The 24,685-nt window shown below is 40.4% G+C and overlaps 1 protein-coding gene across 3 annotated transcripts in view; it reads left to right on the top strand.

Annotated features, from left to right (window-relative positions):
• The window catches only part of kcnq1.1 (potassium voltage-gated channel, KQT-like subfamily, member 1.1), a 68,374-nt gene that overhangs the window by 10,322 nt on the left and 33,367 nt on the right, over positions 1-24,685 (top strand). For all 3 annotated transcript variants that reach the window (XR_012592234.1, XM_074622472.1, XM_074622482.1), the window contains exons 2-6: positions 2,338-2,428; positions 12,951-13,077; positions 15,152-15,230; positions 17,050-17,146; positions 23,200-23,340. Coding sequence is in view for 2 of the 3 variants with exons in the window: in XM_074622472.1 (XP_074478573.1) it covers positions 2,338-2,428; positions 12,951-13,077; positions 15,152-15,230; positions 17,050-17,146; positions 23,200-23,340 (535 nt within the window). In the remaining variant the exon portion in view is untranslated. The remainder of the gene's footprint in view (positions 1-2,337; positions 2,429-12,950; positions 13,078-15,151; positions 15,231-17,049; positions 17,147-23,199; positions 23,341-24,685) is intronic.

Genomic DNA, 24,685 nt, shown 5'->3' on the forward strand with positions numbered 1-24,685 from the left:
ATTAGAACGTTGCTGTACATTCGTAGGAGAACATACAGAAAATGAGGAATATATTTTCGTAAGATATCATACTAACTTTTGCACGAGGATACATTGTCCAGTACCACTTAAGCAGTAACACTTGCCATTGTAACTGTATAGTCCTTGGTCTCTTTTTCCCCATTTCGTGTCACCTTTATATGGTCTCTTATTTAATAAAAAAAGCTTTTTTAAGCCCACACATTTCTCATTGATCTTTACCTGAAGAACCAGCCCGTTCGCACGAAAAGGCGTATAAATATCACGATAATGCACAAGGTGTTTAGCGTGCAATAACTACGCCTCTCTTGATATCCGCGTGTCATTTGTACGCCATGTATCCTGTACTGACTGCAATGTAAACGCATCTGCGTATAAATGCTACGGAAAGAGTTAGTGACGTAGTATAAAAAGTGAGAAAGACCACTTGTGGTGGTTGGGTCCAATAAACACAGGACTTTTAACCAGGAGGCTTGTGTTCGAGACTGTTGTGACCAGTGTTTTGTTTTGTTAGTGATGTTTTTCACGTGTCTTCTGTAGTTGTGTTATGTTGTTTCTATACATGTTTTACTTAGTTTACTTACTTATTTAAAGCCCAACCGGGATGTTTTCCCTTACCCTAACTAAGTGGTTTTCTTGCCTAAACCTAATTGCAGCTTAATGTGTACTCTTGACATGTGGAATGTCCGTGTAATGTCGTGGTATTTATACACCTTCCCGTGAGACCGGGTTGGAAGAACAAACAATGTCTGTCAATGTATTTTTTTTTTAGATCTTTAAGTTTTATTTTGCAAAGTTTCCCATCATGCAGCATCACATATTATAGTAATCAGATTTATACAATCAGCTAGAGTTTTGTTCAGTAGGCTTCTGTCACTGCACCAAGTTTCGAAATAAATACTGGCAGTGCAGTTATATCTAAACAGAAGGCCAACTTTCCAGCGCCTCCACGTTTTTTTTTGTTAATTGGGCCAATCATGGAAGTTTGTTCTGTCAGCTGATTGGCAAATGAATTCAGATGGTGTCATGTGAATCCATTCAGAAGTTTCACCCGCCACATCTCCTGCCAACGGAAATGAAAAGTTAATCAGTTTGTCCTTGCCACAATGCCAGCTGTTTCACAGAGTCTAATGCACATTCATTATTCATTTTCTAAGATAGCCTGCTAACAGACAAACATAATGAAATTGGATGAAACGTAACCCCAACTTCAACTCTGATAGCGGAGACAATACTGCAGTAACAAAAGTAAAAAGAGAAACCGAGGCCGTCCGTGGCTCTGCGGGCTGAAACACGTGTGAACAAGGTTATGAGTGTGGCTCATCATTACAGTCTGCCTTGCGTTCCCATCTTCCTCCACTACCGTCAAATTAAACCTTCTTTCCGCCCTTTCTCTGTTCTTTCCTGCTTTTATGAACAGCTGTGAAAAATGACCACTATAATTTATTTGGTGTTACAAGGTACTATCTGTGGGCCTTTGTAATATAAGCTGCAATTTTTCTTTCCAAATAAAAGAAAAAAGATTGCTGAAATGTTGAAGAGTTTACGAGTCAGGAAGTCAAGGCCACATTAGAAAGAGTTAGATATGTTCTTGGTGTAGTGTCACAGCAGCTTGAAGCCTGATCTCAAAGAAATAAAATACCTTTCTATTCAGTAGGTTGAGGAGTAACAGACGTCTTATTGTTACTGCAGTTGAAACACTTGTGACCTTGAGGGGGAATAAGGAGAATGTTAAGGAACAATTTAGTGTTTGTTGATACTGCGCGCGTGTGTGTGTGTGTGTGTGTGTGTGTGTGTGTGTGTGTGTGTGTGTGTGTGTGCGAACCTGTGTGCTCATTATTTGACAAGTTTATCATGCGCTTTGCATTCGTATGGTGAAGTTCAAAAGGTTCACAGTATTTCCCCCCCAGAGAACTGTCCTTGAATGTTTGCTCAAATTCAGTCAGATAACTTTTCATGACAAAAATATAAAGTAATGTTATGCTGTCTTGAAACTTTCCTTTTTTTTTTTTTTAAAAACTTGTTTAGAATCTCAGACTCGAACCAGACGCCAACGTTGACTGAAGTTTTGCTGTTTAAATCAAAGTGTGTAATGTTGACATGGATATGAGGTGGAAAGTGAACCGAGGAGATTCGTGTTTGCATGACTCGACTGGTGACGAGTTATGTAAAGCTTTGATTTGAGGAAAACACAGTTTTTTAAGTAAACGAGAGCCGGTTGGACATTATTTATCCAATTGGATTATAAGAATATATACAGAATTTATAATTATGACACTTTAATCCAGACTAATGTATGATCTGCTTTGTTTCCTACAGGTTTCTCATAGTTTTGGCCTGTCTGATCCTCAGCGTTCTGTCTACCATCGACCAGTACCAGGCCCTGGCTCACACAACACTCTTCTGGGTCGTGAGTGATGAATTTCATTATATTTAAAAGTAACACCTTCGATTAACCATAAACAACATTATTTAGTCTCTAATTTGTCTCATTGTCAGATTGGATCTACCTCTAATAGAGGCTTTAGATTAAAAGATAGAGATGGTTTTAATCCCAATTGGACCATCCTAAAGGCCTTTACACAAAAACTCGCCTGCGAATATTACATGTCTAGGGTTTTAATTGTGAAAGGTAAGAACAGAAGGAGTGGATCTGGTATGCGCTGCTTTTGTCAAGATTGAAAGGAGTAATATGCCATGCGTTCCAATACCCATACTGCGATACTATTTAGTATGCCAGAAAAACATGAAGTATGTCCCAATACATAGTATGTCAAATGTAGTATGCCGAAAATACCAGGATGTCTTACTGCATCCAGCGACATTTTGCAGTATGAAAGCCAGCATGCTTTTCTGGCTATTCTGACCCACTGGAGCCGATTCAAGCTGACATTGGGCGAAAGAGGGGTACACCCTGGACAGGTTGCCAGTCTATCACAGGGCTGACACATAGAGACAGACAACCATTCACACCTACGGGCAATTTAGATTCAACAATTAACCTAACCTGCATGTCTTTGGACTGTGGGAGGAAACCGGAGAACCCGGAGAACATGGGGAGGGCCCCAAGCCGAACCTGCGACCCTCTTGCTGTGAGGTGACAGTGCTAACCCCTGCACCACCATCGCCCATGACAAAAACAACAGTTCGAACAAATATATTGACGTGTGTGCCGCTGTGTAAAGGCCTTTACCCTTGAGAGCAGGGTTTGGGGTCAGTTGGGTCAAGATTCAACCTGATATCACACCAAAGCGTGGAATAGACCCGCCTGTCCACTAGAGGTTAGCCTGTCAGTGTCACTTTTTGCCTCGCAGAGACGTGAATATTACACGCCTGTATTAACATGCAGTACCAGCAGGGGGGCAACAAAGCCACTGACTTAAGATCAGGCAACAAAACCACTTAGTTAGGTTAAGGGAAAACGTCATGGTTGGGCTTAAAATAAGTACGTAAACAGGGTAAAACATATACAGAAACAATGTAATGTCAGTACGTAACTTACAAAACAAAACACTAGTCCCAAACACAGGTCTCCCGTTTGAAAGTCCTGTGTTTGTTGGACCCGCCCACCATAAGTGGTCTTTTTACTACGTAACTAGCTCTGAAGTTAGACTTCCGTCACTACACAACATGAGACAAATGTCACTACAAAACACTGCACCTTCATGCAGGCGTGTAATATTCACGTGTCGGCGACACAAAACGTGACACTGACACGCTTTCTTCCGGTGGACAGACGGGTCTATTACACGCTTTGCCGTGAGACCGGGCTGCAAGATTATGCTGTAGGGAATTTGTTGCTCAAAACTAAAGACTTTAAAGCTCTGTTCAGGCCAAAAAGTGTCTTTGTGAAACTAATTAAATAGGTGTTGCTGAAAGCTTGGTTATGTAGTGATTATTTATGGGGCTAGCTAGCTCGGTCACAAACAGAGCAATAAGTTAACTTCATTCAAGAGACGTATTTGTATGCTGCTCTCTCACAACTGCAGTCTGCAGATCTCACGCCACATTTCTGTCGTGGGGCAGTTTATACTCCAGCACACCGGGGTTATATAAAGTTGGATGGAGTGACACAACTGATATGATAGCTCTCTAGTCCTTTTTGGACTCTCCAGCTCTCTTTTCCTTAAAAGATCATTATTTTCAATCGGTCTGAGGTGTGAACTCACAAGTCCTGTAGTGCGTAGCAATCAAAGTCTGAAAGAGTGAAATCTGAAAGTAATCCCGGCTATAACAGCGATGGAGAGTCTGAAAAAAGAGAGAAAAAAGATGCTTTAACACCAGCTCCGAGACTTGTGGTATACTCCCATAAAGATTATATGGATTAGTGTAGCACTTAAATGAGCAAAACAACTTGTGTTCCTGCATGATAAAGTGTCTCACGTCGTGGTGCATAACTAGACAAATCTGCTCGTATCTACCTGATAACAGATTTATCCCTCACCTTCATGCCATTCCACACACAGCATCTGTCTCTACAGTCGACGGTAGCGATGCTCCGTAGAAGGTAGCAGAGCGCCGGCATAAGAAGAGAAAAAGAAGACAGCCAGGCTTGTAAATAATGCAGCTTTCAAAACATTAAAAGAATTCAAACAATCAGCTTCATAGATATTTTATGAGGTAGCATGCATCCCGAGTATTTGTTAAACCTTAAGGATGTGCTTGGACAAGAAAGAATTAATGTAAACAAACGTTTGTCTACAAGAAAACTCCACGGTGTATCTTTAATGATGCTGTTCAGCGGTCCGTGAACCACATGTGTCTGACAGATACTAGGCCGGTGATTGAGATTTGAAAGAAACTAAATCTCTATTTAATCTAAATGCTTTCTTCTGACAGCACATGTTTACATTGTAGATACAGCCTGTAGTCTTTCCTCCCTCTGCGGCCTCCTGAGCTCATCTTCCCTTTGACTTTCACCATCTGCTCAGCACTTCTGTTTCGTCTGTTTTTGTTGGCTGGCGTCTGCAAACAGGCCCGATTCTAATCTTTTGATAGTTTTGTTCCCATTGCCATGTTACATCAAAAATGATAAGGATGCTCATAAAACAATGCAGTTACATTGAGTCGTTATAAAGTTCTTTGAAATGACACGCAACGTATGTCCTCATACAACGGCTCGTATAATATCTTATGAAGTTATTCCTCATTTTTTTGTGCATTTTCCTACGAATGTCCAGCAACACGTGTACAGTCTTTTCAAAATAAACTTCCATCTTCACAGGAAAAAACTTGGTTGGGTTTAGGAAAAGATCGTGGATTGGGTTAAAATAACTCCGGAAGTGGCGTTACTTAAGTGACAAATAAATCAACGTTGACGTCTGGTTTCACACAGTATACCGGATGCCAGTATACCGGATGCCAGTCTCCTGGACGAAAGTCCGATGTTTTTTGACCCACCCATCCATCCCGACCTCCTCCCTACACGCCGTTTGTCACTCTTTACACTATCTGTTCACGATTACGAGGATTACATACAAATTGATTTTGTGGGATATACATTTACTTTTCGTAGCTACAAACAGTGTATGAAATCAGCCCGATGTTGGACAACCTTGTTTAATAAAGCACCGGATAAATCTGACAGTAAACAGAAATGTTAAATGAATCACAGTTTGTATAAAGTGGAAACCGCCTATAGTGATGATGGTTACAGTGATCAACCGCTTCTATGGATCAAAAAGCCAGGGACAGAATCGTTCCGATACAATTGCTGTTTAGATAATTCCCTTATAGTAATCGAGTAGTCCGCTTACAGCATTCATTTTTGGTCCTCTCATACATGACAACACATGGAAAAACATTTAAAAAATATATTAGACTAGCGTTAGTTGAATTTTGTTTTGATTTTTACTTTACTCCCTTGATACTTTGCCTCGCAGACCGTCTGCTTTCCAGCTGGATACCTGAGGCTGGCGCTGCATGCACATTGATATTGTGATGGTAAAAGTAATTTCTCTGCATAAAAAACAAATGTGCATGGGGAAAGCACCTGTGATTGAAACCGTCCTCGTCAAGTGGTTTGATAGAGCCTGGTCACGTAATGCCCCCAAAGTGAAACTTTGCTGTTCAGCAGAGAACGTGCAGTCCAGCGCCCTTCTCCTTCCGAGCGAGCGACGAGCGTCATTCTGCATGCACGCTTATGCTGCAGAGCACATACCAAACACTGCAATGCCTCACCCTTAGTGAAGGAAAAGGCAGAAGAATTGGCAGCGAACCACTAAATAGCAAAGCTGTCCGTTTCATAACTTCATGTAATAAATATACAAATGTCAATTAAATGGTAATCTGCATGAGAAATGAAGTACAACAGCAAAAATGTGGTTATAATAATCATCCGCCTATAGTGATCAATTTGACCCGAACAGACGTGATCGCTATGAGCGGTTTCCGCTGTACTTCCAAAGGTGTTGCTGCAACAACCAACACCATGATTGTGAAGATGTTGCAGAAACAACAAATATCAAATCTCAGATTCTGTTGTTTGAAAAGCAATTTCATGGGTTGATTGACCTCACCGCTGCCTCACAGAAAACAATTTAGGGACAATTTGGGTTGGACTACATAGGCCTTTTTTTTTAGCAAACAATTTCAGGGCGTCCCGCTGGCCTCCGGGGGCAAAGACTCCTCCTCTAAAGTCAATAGTAAATGGGATAAACTTAACCCCGAGACAGCAGCTGCTGAGCACAGGAACTGTTTGGGTGATGGGTGAGTCACTCAAGCTCAGACAAAAGAAAAGCCTAAGAAAGGATAAAAAGGACTTGAGGGTTTTCTTTTAGGAGGCCCGGAGCGCGCCACATGTGACAAGTTCACCTTGGCCTGTGGATAATGGGATGAAATGGTCATGGGGTTTCATGAACCAGCACATCAAATCTCAAATCCTACAGGTTCACTGTTGGATTCATAGAAATTCAGGCTTGTGTGTAGTCAGACCTGTAATTATGAAGAAAAGTGTGAAATATGTTTACATTTTATGGCAAAATGTTTTTCCACTTAAAGTTTGCCCTGAAGATATTTAATCTTCTTATTCCTCTCTTCAACACAGATAATGAATAATTAATATTTGCCGTGCTACTAAACCTACCAGAATCTCCAACATTCATCTTTCCGGTCCTCCGTCCCAAAGGGACTGTTTTGTACTTTGGGCTTTCTAGTTTAGAGCTTTGCTGTGACCCTGCCTCTCTTTCATTCTCTCCTCCCCCACCAGAAGCATCTTCTTTGTCTTGTTGCTTTCTTCCTGCACACTCAAGGTTAACAGAGACCACTCTGTTCTTTACTTGGAGAGGGAGCGCTGGCTGACAGTGTTTGTAGTCATGTGTTTGGCCAGATGCTTGGCAGTTTGCCCAAAGGATCCACATTCCCAAAAGGTCTTGTTTGTTTTTGGGATCCAAAAATAAGAGTCAACTTTTTTTAAAGTATTGCTACATTTGATTTAATTCTGCAAAAGAAATCCTGGTGGTCCAGAATTATGTAAAATTGCATAGTTTTAAGTCAAAACCCCCAAACCCAATATCTCCTAGTATCTTTTATTAGAATGTGTCTTTTTATGTGCTGCATAATATGTAGGAGCATCCTGACTGGGACCTGAATGATACCCGACTATAGGCTACAAATAACACGGGAAAGCACTTTAACCATCAACACTAAACACACCACCTTAACACTGTAATGTTCCATATTATTGAGCAGTATAGACCTACTATAGGAGATGCATAGCCCAAGTATAATAATAGCAGTAAAACCAGCTGATTATGACTGACACAGTATAACATGCTTAAAGAGATAATGAGTATATAGGAATAAGTCACAAGAGATTGCTGATACCGGCAGATACACACACCGACATGTGAAGAAGAGGAGTACTGGCACTTATTTTTTTCCACTTCAAGCATGTGGTCGAGCATGAGGGGGATGAACCGAGGGTTGAATGGGGAATCGATGATGTGTTTAGGTGGAAAGATGTTGTGGAGTGAGACTCAGTATGGAGGTAATGACTACAGTAAGTGAGGTATCCTAGTTTTATTTTCCCCCTTGTGACTCCTGTAATGAGAGAGGAGGAGGTGAGGAAGGATTTGAGGGGTGATGGATGTGAGAACCGATATGGAAGAGAAAGGGTTTAGGGACAGGTAGATTGATGAGAGTATAGGTCTTTGTCCTAAACTTATAATGATTCATAATTAATTAGTTCATTTCTAACAAGGTGTAATATAGCTGTACACTGTAAACCCAAACTGTGCCTAATAGAGTTGCGAGAACACCTGCGAGAAGCATTATAATAACAATGTCCAAAGAACAAATATAAAGTACAAACTGCTCGCTCCAAAAATAATTTTCTGTTTAAAAGACTAATTTATAGAAAAAGTCTTATTTCCACCTCCTGCACCAACATTACCTGTGGCCAACAGGGCGAAAAATACAGAGGATAATACTCTTGTAACCAATTTAATGTCTGTGAACCAAATTCTAAAAATAATTGTCATTTCATAAAAGACATCTTTTGCAAAGGCTACTGATTTCCTAAAATATTTTGTCCTGCAGTATTTATGAAGTACCATGTAATCAGAGCTGACGCTTGGATCCATTTGGATTTACTCAGGTATTAGCCACAAGAGCAAGACCCTACCTGACCCGATTAGCAGCGGGGACTGCCCATTGTTCGGACGTCCCATTATTCCGAAACCCCAATGAAGTAGTTTGAAAAATGTCCCATCGGACGGAAATCCCATTTGTCTGACAGCCTATTATCCCGAAAACAAACAACCATTGTTCCAAAGGCCCATTGTTCCAAAAATACACACTTTCCTGCACCAAACAGAGGCACATGGCTAATTATTATGCAGAATGACGAAGTCGGACCTTCCCAATTTTTTTTCCTACTGGCGAAGGCATGACCTGCCAATCTGCCTCTCATTAATCGTTGCCTCCGTTGGTTGGATTGGTTAGGTTTAGGCATGAGAAGTGAGATTAGTTAGGTTTAGGGTAAGAATATCAGGGTAAGCCAACCAGAGGCACAGTAGGGCGGGTCATGCCTTCGCCATGGTAGGAAAAAAATATCATGACCGGGAAGGTCTGATGACGTAATTCTGCATAATAATTAGCAATGTGCTTTTGGTTGTTGCACGGAGAGTTTGTATTTTTGGAGCAATGGGTCTTTGGAACAATGGGAGTTTGTTTTGGGGATAACGGGCTGTCGGACAAATGGGCGTTCGGTCTAATGTCCAACATTTTTCAGGCTACAGATTGTTTCATTGCCATTCCGTTGCAAGGGCAACAGCTTTGGTCCAAGTTTACTTCCTGTCAGCTACTGCATCAACAACCATTGGAACAGGAAATACAAAGGGGCCCATTTAGAATGTCTCTGTTATCAAGTTTGAGAAGGTCTAAGGGGATGGACCCGGTCCCACTTGGGTCCTGTGTCGGGTCTCATTTCGTCAGACCCAAGTGGACCCGTAAGGACACGATCTACATCAGCAGGCAGATGGTATTTGCTCACTTGTCATGCTGTCTGTGCTTAAACTTTTCATTATTCTGAGCACTTTTAAGGGTTTCTGTTCCACGTTGGCTTAAACGTTGAGCTAGACGGATCATTCTCGATTGTGGAAACAGCTGTTTACGATACAGTCTAAACTCTTCTTTCTGGTTCTGGAGTTTCGACCATATCACACAGTCTTCTGTTTCCAAGGTCAAGCTCAAATTTTAAGCCAACATCTACAGTTTGATGACAACTGACAAAATGTGTGTTATACAGTCAAAAGCTCTGGGACAAGCGAGCAAGTGGACTTAAAAGTCAACTTTCCAAGTTCAGAATGTGTCTAGTTCAACAGAAAACACCTGTTTTGATTCTCCTCTATGCCTGTTTCTGCTCCCATCCTGTTTGTTAATGTATTTTTTTTTTTGGATAGATCATTTGTTTTTCAACCTTGAAGTAGAAATCCTCTATGAATAAATTACGAAATACAACATTTTACACATTCGCTTCCAAGAACACAATTTAACATTTTATTAATCCAATTTTTGTTTTACAAGACATGCTATTTTATATTCACTGACGTTTTTTAATCTTTGGCTCTGATGAAGAAAAACACCTCCAATAATTCCAAACTGGAAACGTCTCCTGCTGTACAACATGAAACACATCTTCTGCTTGAATCCCCCAGTTTGTTCCTCCCTGCAAACTGATCATGTCACCATTAAAATCTCTGAAAGGGCATTGAGTCTCTCTCAGACAGCTTCATTTCCAAATGCTTGTCAATGATTAAGAGACGTGTGGAGGTAATTGCATTCTCATTCACACATAGTTCATTAATTTCCACGTGTTGGTGTAATTGTGTGCCGTAATTGATTTTTTTAATCCATTTGTCCTCGAGGAGCACTGGAGGAATTGAAATGGAGCGGCTTTAATTGAGAAGCTCTAACTTCATGTCTGGCATTGGACACATGCTGTGGCTTGTTCCAGTTATTGTCATGCAAATAAAAAAATAATGAGTATAAGAAAGAGAAGAATAGGAGGAAGTAATCCAGATGTGGTATGGTAAATGTGAATACTGACAGCAGCTAGCTTAGCTTAGCAGAAAGACGGGAAACAGGGGGTAATAGTTAGCATGGCTTCAATCTCGGAATCGGCTATCGGTTTGAGGACGGATAAGCCTCTGGGGCCATGTGGCTATATATTTCCGGGCGGATATCGGGCCAAGACTTCCTTTTCCGTGCTCTGCTCATTGTTGGCAGTTCGATTAGCAAATTGATCAAAATGCAAGACTGCAGTTGAAGTTGAGAAATGACATGTACAACCAGATTGTTTCACAAGTTGCTAGTTTGCAAGCTAATTTTAAACCAATAAAAAGCTAAATCATCGTCAGACTATAGCTGGTTCAGACTACATATCGGCCAACTCGCTTCCGCCTCTTTTGCGTTCCACACGGACTGTTTACCTCTAGTCAACCAAAGCCTGCTCAAATGTGATTGGTCAATACCACTCCAATGCAGAATCTGTTTATAGACTTAGCATGACTCTGTCATGGCTCTGTAAATGTGACAAAATCAGTTTGTCAGCATCTTTATAAGTCACTAATTAACAATCAGTAGGCCGACAGAAAGTGGAAAGAAAAAATGACATGCTGTGGTTTTATTGGGGGCTGTTTGTGTGATTATTTCCTGGCAGGGCCAGCTTAAGGCATAGGCCACAGGCGGTCACCTAGTGCACCACCTTTGGTGGGATACCGGTCGCCCTCTAAAAAAGATAAATTAATAAAAAAAAAAATGCAGGTGAGTGCCCTTCCCTGTTTCCTGCATTGAGGTAACAAATGAATAAATAAAGAAAGAAAGATATACACTTTTCACCCCTGTAACTCTCGTTTTCAAACTTTTTTATCTGCCCAGCAAAACTAATAATGGGGCAGCTAAGCTGAACTGTTCATAACAATTGTGCATTTTTCAATAAAAGCAACAAATAACTTCAATAAAAACACATAACAACACATATCTTCATAGCAACACATAGCTTCATAACAATGCATAACAACACATAGCTTAAATAAAAACACATAACAACACATATCTTCATAGAAACACATAGCTTCATAACAATGCATAACAACACATAGCTTAAATAAAAACACATAACAACACATATCTTCATAGCAACACATAGCTTCATAACAACACATAACAACACATAGCTTAAATAAAAACACATAAAAACATATAGCTCCAAATGGGGCTCCAAATCCAAATTTTGCCTCGGGCACCAGAAGGGCTGTAGCCGGCCCTGTGTCCTGGAGTCTTGTCGTGACTGCGAGGTTGCCAGGCAATCAGCAGAGACTCCAGGAAGTAATTATTGCGCCCGGCCAAAATATAGTCAACCACAAAACACAGTTTTTTAAACAAATAAGATATGACTAAATTAGTGAGCTTTAGAGCTGCTGGTTGCTATCTTTGGACAGAGCCAGGCTAGCTGTCTCTATGCTAAGCCAAGCTGACTCGCTGCTGGCAGTAGCTTCATATTTTCTGTACCAATATGAGAGAGGTTTCTATCTATTAAATTAACAAAAATTAACAAAATATAGCTAAATATTATGAAAGTATTTGGTAACACTTCATTTTACAGGTCCGCAAATGATATGGTTATTAGGTGATAATTAGCAAGTAACCTATTTGAAATTTCTTTGGAATTGCTGCCAAATTAGTCCAATATTTGCCTCAAAATGTATGTAATGATTCAGGGAGATTTTAAGAAATGTCAAAGAAGTTATTTGCTAATTATTATCTATTTATCAGCAGACAGGGAAATAAAGCATATCGATTAACTTTGTATTTTTTTTCCTGGAAATGTATTAAATAAATTACCAGTTGTTGGGAAATAATGGAATATAATTATTTAATAATGATTATAATAAAGTAATTTTCCATAACATGTTGTGGTAAATATTGGAGTCATTTGGCAGTAATTCCAAAGTAATTTAAAATAGATCACTTGCTAACTATCACCTGATTACCATGACATTTGTGGAACTTTACAATTAAGTGTTACCAACTATCTGTCAAGGTTACAAAATCACTTTTTTCATCTATCAGGTCCGAGTACACGTAGCAGCGGAAGTAAAGAATGAATCAATGGTGTGGTACAAATTAAACAATGACAAATGGTGCAGCTGCTGATTGAGAATCAATAAACCGTAATGAATTACTGTGACAGGTTTGTGTGAGAAGCTGCACTTAACAAATAAGAGGAAGTTGAGAGAACAGTTGTGCAACCCGTCGCATCTATAATTCAACAGTATCTGTTTTAAAGCACGGCTTTTTGAAGTCTGAGCAGCTGTTCAGGTGTTGTTGCACTGAATAACCTGCAACAACATCTGATGTGTTTTGTTTTTTTCCTCCCACCTGTCCTTCTCTCTCATTTGTCTGCTGTGTTTCCTTCATTTCTTTGACAGGAGATCGTCCTTGTGGTGTTCTTCGGCGTGGAATATTTTGTTCGCCTCTGGTCAGCCGGCTGCCGCAGTAAATATGTTGGCATCTGTGGCCGACTGCGCTTTGCCAGGAAGCCAATATCTATTATAGGTGGGAACACAACCCCCATACACACACGTACAGTGGAGGAAATAAGTATTTGATCCCTTGCCGATTTTGTAAGTTTTCCCACTTACAAAGAAAAGAATGGTCCATAATTTTAATGGTAGGTTTATTTTAACAGTGAGAGACAGAATATTTAAAAAAAATCCAGAAAATCACATCATATAAAAGTTATAAATTGATTTGCATTTGATTGTTTGAAATAAGTATTTGATCCCCTAGCAAAAGATGACTCAGTACTTGGTGGAGAAACGTTGTTGGCAAGCACAGAGGTCAGACGTTTCTTGTAGTTGGTCACCAGGTTTGCACACATCTCAGGAGGGATTTTGGTCCACTCCTCTTTGCAGATCATCTCCAAATCCTTAAGGTTTCGAGGCTGTCGCTTGGCAACTCGAAGCTTCAGCTCCCTCCACAGATTTTCTATGGAATTTAGGTCCGGAGACTGGCTAGGTCACTCCATGACCTTAATGTGCTTCTTCTTGAGCCACTCCTTTGTTGCCTTGGCCGTATGTTTTGGGTCATTGTCGTGCTGGAAGATCCATCCACGACCCATTTTCAGTGTCCTGGCTGAGGGAAGGAGGTTGTCGCCCAACATTTCACGGTACATGGCCCCGTCCATCCTCCCTTCGATGCGGTGAAGTCGTCCTGTCCCCGTAGCATAGAAACACCCCCAAAACATAATGTTTCCACCTCCATGCTTGACGGTGGGGATGGTGTTCTTGGGGTTATAGTCAGCATTTCTCTTCCTCCAAACACAGCGAGTCGAGTTGATGCCAAAGAGCTCGATTTTGGTCTCATCTGACCACATCACCTTCTCCCAAGCCTTCTCTGAATCATTGAGGTGTTCATTGGCTAACAGACGGGCCTGTACATGTGCCTTCTTGAGCAGGGGGACCTTGCGGGCGCTGCAGGATCTTAAACCTTTACGGCGTAGTGTGTTACCAATGGTTATCTTGGTGATTGTGGTCCCAGCTGTCTTGCGATCATTAAGAAGTTCCTCCCGTGTAGTTCTGGGCTGATCCCTCACCTTTCTCATGATCATCGATACCCCACTAGACGAGATCTTGCGTGGAGCCCCAGACCGAGGGCGATTGATGGTCATTTTGTGTTCCTTCCATTTCCGAATAATGGCACCAACAGTTGTCTCCTTCTCACCAAGCTGCTAGCTGATGGTCTTGTAGCCCATTCCAGTCTTGTGCAGGTCTACAATCTTGTCCCTGACGTCCTTAGACAGCCCTTTGGTCTTGCCCATGGTGGAGAGGTTGGAATGTGATTGTGGACAGGTGTCTTTTATACAGGTAATGAGTTGAGACAGTTGTCTTTTATACAGGTCACGAGTTGAGATTCAGAGTACTTATCTTAAAGCAAGAGGACTAATCTAACCGGTCTGTGGGGGCCAGAATTCTTGCTGGTTGCTAGGGGATCAAATACTTATTTCCCACAATCAAATACAAATCAATTTATAACTTTTATATGATGTGATTTTCTGGATTTTTTTTTTATATTCTGTCTCTCACTGTTAAAATAAACCTACCATTAAAATTATAGACCGTTCTTTTCTTTGTAAGTGGGCAAACTTTAAAAATCGGCAAGGGATCAAATACTTATTTCCTCCACTGTATATCTATACGCATGCACACAAACAGACATGTCGCTCCCTACCCACACACAGTATTTAAACAATATCTGTAATATATCCTGAGCTTCATCCCAAAAGGAGATACCTCAGACAAATTCAGCATGAAATTAAAACTGTCACTGCAATATCTTTCTCTACCTTTTTACTCTTCAAATTGAAACCTCCAGGTGGATTTTTTAAATATGCAGCAATGAATATTAGCATTAATATTATTTGTAACCCCTTCTCACCTCAACTGATTTATAGAATCATTTTGTAATGAATAGACGACTTTCTATCGACTTTATTCTTTGACTTTTCCAAGCCTCACATGAAGGACATCGCTTGCTCTTGTTATGTTGAACCATTGTATATTGAACATCTGCATGCTCATGCCATATATATATATATATACTTACAGCCCTTCATTCTCTATCAATACAGATCTGATTGTAGTTGTTGCCTCAATAGTTGTGCTGTCAGTGGGCTCCAAAGGACAGGTGTTTGCCACCTCTGCTGTAAGGTAAGAGACAGTGGATGTGCAGGTGGAAACGATGTGGCCAAAAGTATGTGGACACTTTGTGTACTTCTGGTCTGGGGGGATTTTTTTTATTGTTTGGATTAGGCTACATAGTTCCATTCAAGAAAAATCTTAACACTAGAGCATGTAGTGTACTTGTATCCCCCTTCTTCCTTATATTTTTCTGATGTCATCACCCTAAAAGAAATTACAAATCCTAAAAGCAATACCCTCAATTTGAGTAAAGTGATTCAGTGTAATAATTTAGTTGGTCATTTTTAAATAAATCAACTTTCTTTAATGAATAGAACTCGTCAGTGCCTCCCTCTGTGTGCAATGACCGGGAGAGCAAACAGGATTTGACCACAGTGAAAATGTTGTTTTTAAATGGCTAAACACCAACAAATGTGTATTGAAGCAGAATATTTCGGTTGAAAATACATGTTTTGGGAATTTTGGAATTGATTACATCTATCTTTGTTCAATAAATGTTGACTTTTGGACTTAACAATGCTCTGGAGTTATTGGAAATGTTCAGATAACACAAGTCTGAAACAATACTTCACAGCCACCACTGGAGTCTACTAATAATATACTACTAATGATATAAGTGGAGCCTGATCTTTATCTGCAACTGTGCAGAAATAATGGATTTAAACACAATGTGTTCTACTAAGTAGCAAAAAACACTTTTGTAGAAATCAACCAGGAAGTGTGTTATTACAATTTTAGTTATACATGTGCAAATGTAATTTTGGACAACCTCAGAGCAGACTAATCCTGGAGCACCCCCTGTGATCTTTGGCGCAGGTTGGGAACCATTGTTTTAGACAATAGTGTTCTTCTAACTTTGTGGCAACAATTTGAGGAAGGCTCTTATCTATTTCAACATGATAATGCCCCACTGCACAATGCAAGGTACCATAAAGAAATGGTTTTCCCAGTTTGCCTGACTTAAACAGGGCCCCGACCTCAACCGCATCCAACACTTTTGGGATGAATTGGCCAACTGTGACCTCACTAATAGAACAAATCCTGGAGCAAGACTTCATGTGGGAAGCTTTTCTAGAAGATTGGAGATTACAGCAGCAGATTCATGCCAGCCGGGTTGAACGCAAAGGCGTATGAGTGACACGATAATTGGCAAGTCATTTAGCGTGTAATAAGAACACCGTTCCTGCTTTTGGCATGTCATTTGTACGCCATGTAGTCTGAACTGACTACAATGTAAACACATCTGCGTAAATATACACTCAGAGCTGGTGATGTACAATAATAAATGAGAAAGACGGCTTATGGCGGGCGTGAGGGGAGGTGGATGGGTCCAACAAACACACAACTTTCAACCAGGAGACCAGGGTTTTGTTTTGCAAGTTACGTTACTAACGTTGGTGACATTTGTGACGTGTTTTTCCTATTTTTGTTATGTTTCTGTACATATTTTACTTAGTTTACATTGTTATTTTAAGCCCAACAACGACATTTTTCCTAAACCAAATGTAGTGGTTTTGTTGCCTAAACCTAAGTGAGTGTTTGTTTAGTTTCAGATGTTGCTGTAGTTTTGTTGTGTGGTGTACAAATGACACACGAAAAGCCTAAAATGCGTCCTCATGAAACGCAGAAGGTCCCTGTAATGTCGTGCTATTTATACGCCGTCCCGTGAGATTGGGTTGTTAATGCCCATGGATTTGGAATGAGATGTTAAACGATCACATTTGGGTGTCCACAAACGTTTGGCCTCATAATGTGTGTGTACATACATACATACATGCATTTGTTCTAAATACAATGTCGGCATGTAAATACTTTTGTTATTTTCCAGAGGGATTCGCTTCCTGCAGATCCTGCGAATGCTCCACGTGGACCGGCAGGGAGGAACCTGGCGTCTCCTCGGCTCCGTCGTCTTCATCCATCGGCAGGTACACAGTCACAGCTTTGAAAACACATCAGGTCCAAAGCCATCAGGGTTTCTGATTGTTCTGACATGGGATTTATAGCCTCTCATCATCATGTGTTATTTTTCACTGCTATACGGTGCAGATTCTTCACATGGGAATGTATATTATACATCAAAATGGATATACAGCAGAGCCAGAAGAAAAGACCCACTGTGCAGTAGGTTAGGGCCATAAACTCTTCTGCTGGAGATGACTGCAGCCATTCCAGAGTGTCATTCAGCTCAGAGACAGAGGTGGCTGTGATTATCCCCACTGGCCAATATAGTTGTCCTCCATGTCTGTATAAAAGCAGAGTGAGGAAGGTTAGCAGAGCGTCAGGGATGTTGCTCATCCAGCACCGCCTGCTGTGCTTCCTTGTATTGGCCTCGGTTGATGACTATATTGCTCCCGGTAATCATCAACAGCCATTGACCTCAGCTGTAAAGAAAGAGAGGCACAATTCCAATCCGGCCCCTACATCCTCCCACTCTGTGGTGGACTGAATTCTGTTTGTAGTTTGTAGTCACACTCACAGCTCAATGAAGCTCCTTCTTTAAGGTGGAGGTTATCAATACAGCAGCCTTTTCGGGACGAACTTCCCTCTCTCCGGCAAGGAAATAAATATCAGAATCAGAAATACTTTATTGATCCCCTGGGGGGAAATTGAGTTACGTTTTGCTCCTGTTCTAGAATATAAATATAAATAAAAATAGAGAAATCATAAGAAAATATAAATAAGAAATATATATAACAGTGCAAATAATAATGCTGAAAAATAGGTTCTATGCAAATAATATAAATGCATGCATTTATAAAAATGCAAGAATAGTGTAAAATAATAACATTAGTTTATATGTTCTGTATAAATAAATGCAGTGTTGCACAGCTGAATTATTGCACTAAATTATTGCACAGTTGAAGATATAATTCATTGTGGGGTTATAGCTCCTAGGGGTAAAACATAATAAATATAAGTTGTGTGTATATATATATATATATATATATATATATATAACAATTTACAATCTAATGAACATGTCTACCGTTTATATTTATTTCATCTATTTATTCCGCTATTTAACGATTATATGCTATTTCAGTATGTAATTATTAAATAATATTATAATAAAGTAATTTTCGATAAATATTGGGGTAATTTGGCAGTAATTCCAAAGAAATTTCAAATAGGTTACTTGCTAATTATCATCTAATTACCATGAAATTTGCAGACCTGTAAAATGAAGTGTTACCCAGAGATATATATTTTCTTTCTTATTCCATGAGTCATCTTGTGAAGCCCTCAGATTTATTAAACCCCAGGTTGAGAACCTGCGGTTTAGGCTGCGCACATGACCAAAATAGTATTTTACAAAATTAGCAAGATTTCAAATTCGTATGACGTTTCCTCCACTATCCTACACCTGTATTTCCCATGCATTCAGGGTAGTGGAGGATAACAAGTCAGCACTGGTGTAGGTTATATAAGGGTTTAAGTGACCACTCCACACTAGTTGGTGCACCCTTCACACACATGCACAAATGGAGGCAGATGGGAGATGGTATACAGTAAGTGTGTAGGGGCCAGAATGAGTTTGACCTTGGGACAGGCCAGCTTATAATTAGTCCTGGTCGGGCTTTAAAGGCGTCAGATGTGTCGTGTAAGGGGGAGCTTCTCTGTCAACACCAGACACTGGATATTATGTTCAGCCATCCCTTCCCTAAACATATGAAACTGCAGCCCTTCTGTGTTAACAGCTGGAGTTTTTAAAGTCAATGGCGTTTCAGTCACTTCAATCAGTATCCAGTCTTCGTGTCATTACAGCATTTAAATACACGCTGAGTAGCATTCTAGTGCTTGTGGCTTGTAAACACAATTTGCACAGTTGCTCCTCGTTTGCTCGCTGGCAGATTGGAAGCACATGTTTCCTGAATGTGTTTGCTAGGTCACAGTCAGCAGCAACATATGTACTGAACCTCTGGGAGTGACTCAAAGAAGATGTACCTGCATGCATTAAAAGCTGTTATTTCCAAGAATCACGCACTTCGAAGTTGCGAGCAGGGATGTTAGCTGAAGGTGTTACAGCCTCTCGTATTCAAACGCCAAACATTCAGAATGTGTCTCAACAAAAATGTGTAATTTGAAGAAATACAGACTCAGTTGCTGGGTACCAATGGACCATAAGTATTATTTGTATATGGTAATGTAAGGATGGGTTTATGTTATTTCAAGGGAGGTAAACACAGGTTTTTCGTATAATCTGCTGCTGCTCCTCTGTGGCGCTCTGAAAAATCTGGGAGTGACAGTTTTGGGCCGAGAATCAAAATAAGAATTTCACTCATCAGGAATTCAGTCCGGTTTTAGTGCGGTGAGTGCCCCGGCACTCCGAGTGGTTAAACAGAGTTTAAATTACGTAGTAGGTGAGTGCAGAGAGAATGTTCACTTAAAGAGCTCTTTCACAAAGCAGTAGTCCAATTACAGTCAGACAGGATAAGAGCCAGCCCCAATTAGAGCTCCAGAGCAAATCACAGACAGCCCCTTATTGAATCTGCAATGAGATGCTTCATAGTTATTTTAAATACACCGAGAGAGATCAGCTGTCTGGGTTTCAGACTCATTTATATTGATTTAGTGCCCATCTGACTCCAATCAACACCCCTCCAGTGATTATTACCCAGTATACTTTCAGTTTAAATTCGGTTGCACTTGTGGTTCCTGCATAAAACATAATGGTAGTTTAAAACTCTAGACATTTTAGTTGCGACTAGGGCTGTCAAAGTTAACGCGATAATAATTTGTTTTAACGCCACTAATTTCTCACACAATAACGCCACTTGAAGAATCAAATTGGTACCAACCATGTTATACTAGCTTGTCCGAAGGAGGTTAAATAACGCTCCAAACTTAAGTTGAATTTTGGCGAGGAAAAACTGGCCATTTTCTAAGGGATCCCTTGACCTCTGACCTCCAGATATGTGAATGAAAATAGGTTCTGTGGGTACCCACGAGTCTCCCCTTTACAGACATGCCCACTTTATGATAATCACATGCAGTTTGGGGCAAGTCATAGTCAAGTCAGCACACTGACACACTGACAGCTGTTGTTACTTGTAATGATTTGAGCACATTGTTTTAAGCTAAATGCAGTACCTGTGAGGGTTTCTGGACAATATTTGTCATTGCTTTGTGTTGTTAATTTATAATAATAAATATATACATATATATGCATAAAGAAAGCATATCTGCCCATTACATGTTGATAAGAGTATTAAATACTTGACAAATCTCCCTTTAAGATACATTTTGAGCAGATAAAAAATTTGCAATTTAGTTGTGATTAATTGGGATTAAATATTTTAATCAATTGACAGCCTCAGTTCAGACATTTAATCTAGTTTTAGTTGACGTAAACACTTGACATTTTAGTCATCAAAAGATTAGTATCGACAAAAATGTTTCAGTCAAGACCAAGAATGAGCATTTTAATCAAACGTCACAAAACTGCCTTCAAATCAAATTGCATCCAATTGATTTTAGGCTAAAAAGAGCTGGCACTGAACATGAGGCACAAAAAGACAGGTTGTGTGATTAAGAATGCAGCTTTGCAGAGAGGGTGTCTGGTCTGATGTTGTTAATTTGAGCAATACATCCAGGCATGAAACATGTCCTGATTTGCATATTAATTTTGAACAAACACAATTCAACAAATGAGGCCCCTGGGTGAATGGAACATATGGTCTTTACAATAGACACCAATTATAAAAGCAGTCAACAACAACAACAACAGCCACCTCTCTGGCGGTGTCAGAGGTGCTGATTTAAATCTGTAATTTAAGCCTTAGTGGTGGTGTGTCACTACAATATGCTATGTGTTATATTAATTTGTGTATACAATATGTTGTACAGTACCATATAAACCAAATAGACTACATCAAGCAGGCATGGAGCCATTCAAAATCGACCTGACTATTAAATGTATGTAGCAATTATGTTACGCAGGCTTTAGTGAGGATAGCATGTCAACAAATCCCATGAAAAGACCAAAATGATGAATTGACATGAATGAATTGATCCTACCGTACTGACAACTGTTATCTGGGGAGCTAAAGCCTGATATAACTTATTCCTTTGTGCTATGCATATCAATGAGCCACACCAGTGCACTGGGTGACATGTTTCTTCATTACAATGAACACGACCACTGTAGTTTATTTTGAGCCAATCCCACATGTACCGTCCTGCTGACATAGATACTCACCAGCACAATACGTGTGTATTAATCTGTGGCTGAAAATAGTTAAAGGTTCTCTAAGCGACAGTCAGAGCTTTGATATAGCTGCAAACAACTATTTGCTTTGTAAGGGGCCGTTCACCTGCTGCGTCTAAAAACGTGTGGAAAGCCCCAGCTGTGCCGCTTTCATCCTTTTATCCGAGGTGCTTGGGAGAGAAGCAACCAAAACCTGCGTGCTGTGGGTGAGGATGATGATGAAGAAGGTGCGGTAATTTAGCAGTAAGCCTCACTGACTAAACTAAACAAAGTCAAACAAAGATAAATGCATTTCCAACACCGTAAATCCCTCCCAGTAGCTTTACTGCTCGATTTCTAGTCAAGTCAATCGTATTTGTATAGCCCGAAATCACAAATTTGCCTCAGGGGGCTTTACAATCTGTACAGGATACGACACCCTCTGTCCTTTACAGTGCGACCATCTCATCGGATAAGGAAAAACTCCCCCGCAAAAAAAACCTTTTAACAGGGAAAAAATTAAAATTGGAAGAAACCTCAGTCAGAGCAACAGAGGAGGAATCCCCCTTCCAGGATGGACAGACGTGCAATAAATGTTGTGTGTTCAGAGTAACAACATACTGAAAATACAACATAGACGATCCATATGACAAAAATGAATACATATAATGTGGACATATGTGAGAAGTTGGATCCAGGAGGATGTCAAGCAGCTTCCTGGCGTCGCCAAACAGATACAGGCAGAGCAACACGACCTCCTCTCCACGCCAAATAGATAGAGCCAGAGCAACACAACCTTCTTTCCACGCCAAACAGATAGAGCCAGAGCAACACAACCTCCTCTCCACGCCAAATAGATAGAGCGAGAGCAACACGGCCTCTTCTCCACGCCAAATAGATAGAGCCAGAGCAACACGACTTCCTCTCCACGCCAAACAGATAGAGCCAGAGTAACACAACCTCTTCTCCACGCCAAATACAGTAGATAGAACCAGAGCAACACAACCTCCTCTCCACCATGAAACCAGGAGAGAGGACCAGATTTTTATTTTATTTTTAATTTCTCTGGGTCCGTTTGGCTGACTTTTCAAATGAATGTTGTGACGTTCTTGGAAGGAAAGACACCGGTTACAGACACCGTCGTCATCGCGGAAGCGTAGCACTGTTGCCGTTGTTATCGCACCATTAGCTGCGAACCCAGGCTCAGCCATCTCCATGTTGAGAGCCGTGGGGAGCCACTAGATATGCTCTGAATCTCTAATTTGGCGCCGTCTAAAAAAGTGAAATGACCCATTTTTCAAGATTTATGTCTTCAGTAGGAGCAAATGGGCTTGGGGCTGAGAGCCACAGTATTGAGAAATGGACTCACACATTGTTGGTTTTGGTCTTTTCATGGGATTTGTTGACTATGGGAAAAACATAGGATAATGCCAGCCTTATCCTTTAAGTACATCATCCTACCAAACTGATAAGTAGCAGCTTAAAGTGTGTATCCACTTTTAGTTCACCAGCAGAGCCAGCAGAATACTCAGGAAAAAAAAAAAAAAGATTTGAATCATCATATTCACAGCACATTTACATGAATATTCACATCCTTATGTCATATTAATAGCAAACAGCCACACTAGTCTCCAGGCAGTTAACTGGTAAAGTGATATAACTGATGCATTGTGGCAAACAGGAGGGAAGATTCACAGTTATATCATTTTATCTTATTCTGTTCTTTGAAATGATCCCTTTGTTGTTTATTGCTTTTAAAATATGTCATACATTTGTGCATGTGTATTCCAGGAGCTGATCACTACCTTATACATTGGCTTTCTGAGCCTGATCTTCTCCTCGTACTTTGTCTACCTGGCAGAGAAAGATGCAGTCGACAGCAGCGGCTCCACCGAGTTTGGAAACTATGCTGATGCCCTGTGGTGGGGAGTGGTAAGAATCTGTGTGTGTGGGTGTGTGTGTGTGTGATGGTTGTGAGGAGCTTAGTCAAAAGTCAAAAGTGCATTTTTTTCCACCATTGTTAGACCAATATTGACATTTACACCAGACCTGGTCCAGTCACTATATGAAGAAAATTATGAGGTTTGATTGACCGTGTTTTTATTGCAGAATATTGAATTAAAGGGTAACTTCAGTATTTTTCAACCTGGACCATATTTCGTCATGTTTTCGTGTCTAAGTGACTAACGGGTACAATAATTGTTTTAATTGTTCCATCAGCTGTGAAACAAGGGCAAGCAGCGTCAATGTAACGTTACGTTCAATAAAAGTGTCGCACAACATTATGGAAAGGACCCGCCAGAGAAATAATACATTTTTCTTACCTTTCTCTTGATCCGGTCTGTTTGTTATTGTGTCCAAGTCCTGCTCAAGGAGAGTCTCATTGTGAAATCTGAACATCCGTGATCTCTGGCTCAAATACATAAGGCGGCCAAAGACCTCATCCACATTGTGGAAATCATCTAAATATTCAGCCTTGACATTGAAAATATTTTAAATAACACTAAGCTACGCTTTCTGTACTCCAACACAACACAACTGTCCGACCAGCACGTGCGTTTTCACCGTTGTCTTCTTGCAACACGTCACCTTGCCAGATTTCAGAACGAGATTTCTGCTTGTGCGAGACTCCTTCCGTAATGTTTTCAGACAATAACAACAATCAGAGCCTGTCAGGGGCAAAAACAAGCACTTTAATTGGACGTAAATGGCGGTGTAAGCTTGCCCCAATGCGATTATATTGCAGCCTGTGAGCAGCTGACGTCTCCCTCAATACTGGACCAATTTCAGAAATTGTTGTCAGTTAGACAGAAAAACATGGGAAGATAGGGTCCAAGTTGAAAAAAACCAGGGTTACTCTTTAATTCATTTATCAAAGGAATAGTTTGACATTTTGGGAAATACACTTGAGATGAGAGGATTGATTCTGCTCTCATGTCTGTACAATAACAAGCTGTAGCCAGGGGACTATTTGCTTAGCTTAGCATAAAGACCAGAAGCAGGGGGAAACATCTAGCCTGGCTCTATCCAAATTCTGCCTACCAGCACCTCTAAAACTCATTATGTGTATTACTCGTTATGTCTTATTTGTTTAATCTGTACAAAACCCATAGTGTGAAAACAACACATCTTAGTTAAGCTAAGTTAACCACATGCTGGCTGTAGCTTTTTGATTAACAAACAGACATGAGAGTGGTATCGATCATCATGTGACTCTCGTGAAGATGGCGAATAAGCATATTTCCCAAAATGTCCAGCTATTCCTTTAATTACCAGT

Source organism: Sebastes fasciatus, chromosome 2 (assembly GCF_043250625.1).
Source record: "Sebastes fasciatus isolate fSebFas1 chromosome 2, fSebFas1.pri, whole genome shotgun sequence".
Lineage (NCBI taxonomy): Eukaryota > Metazoa > Chordata > Actinopteri > Perciformes > Sebastidae > Sebastes > Sebastes fasciatus.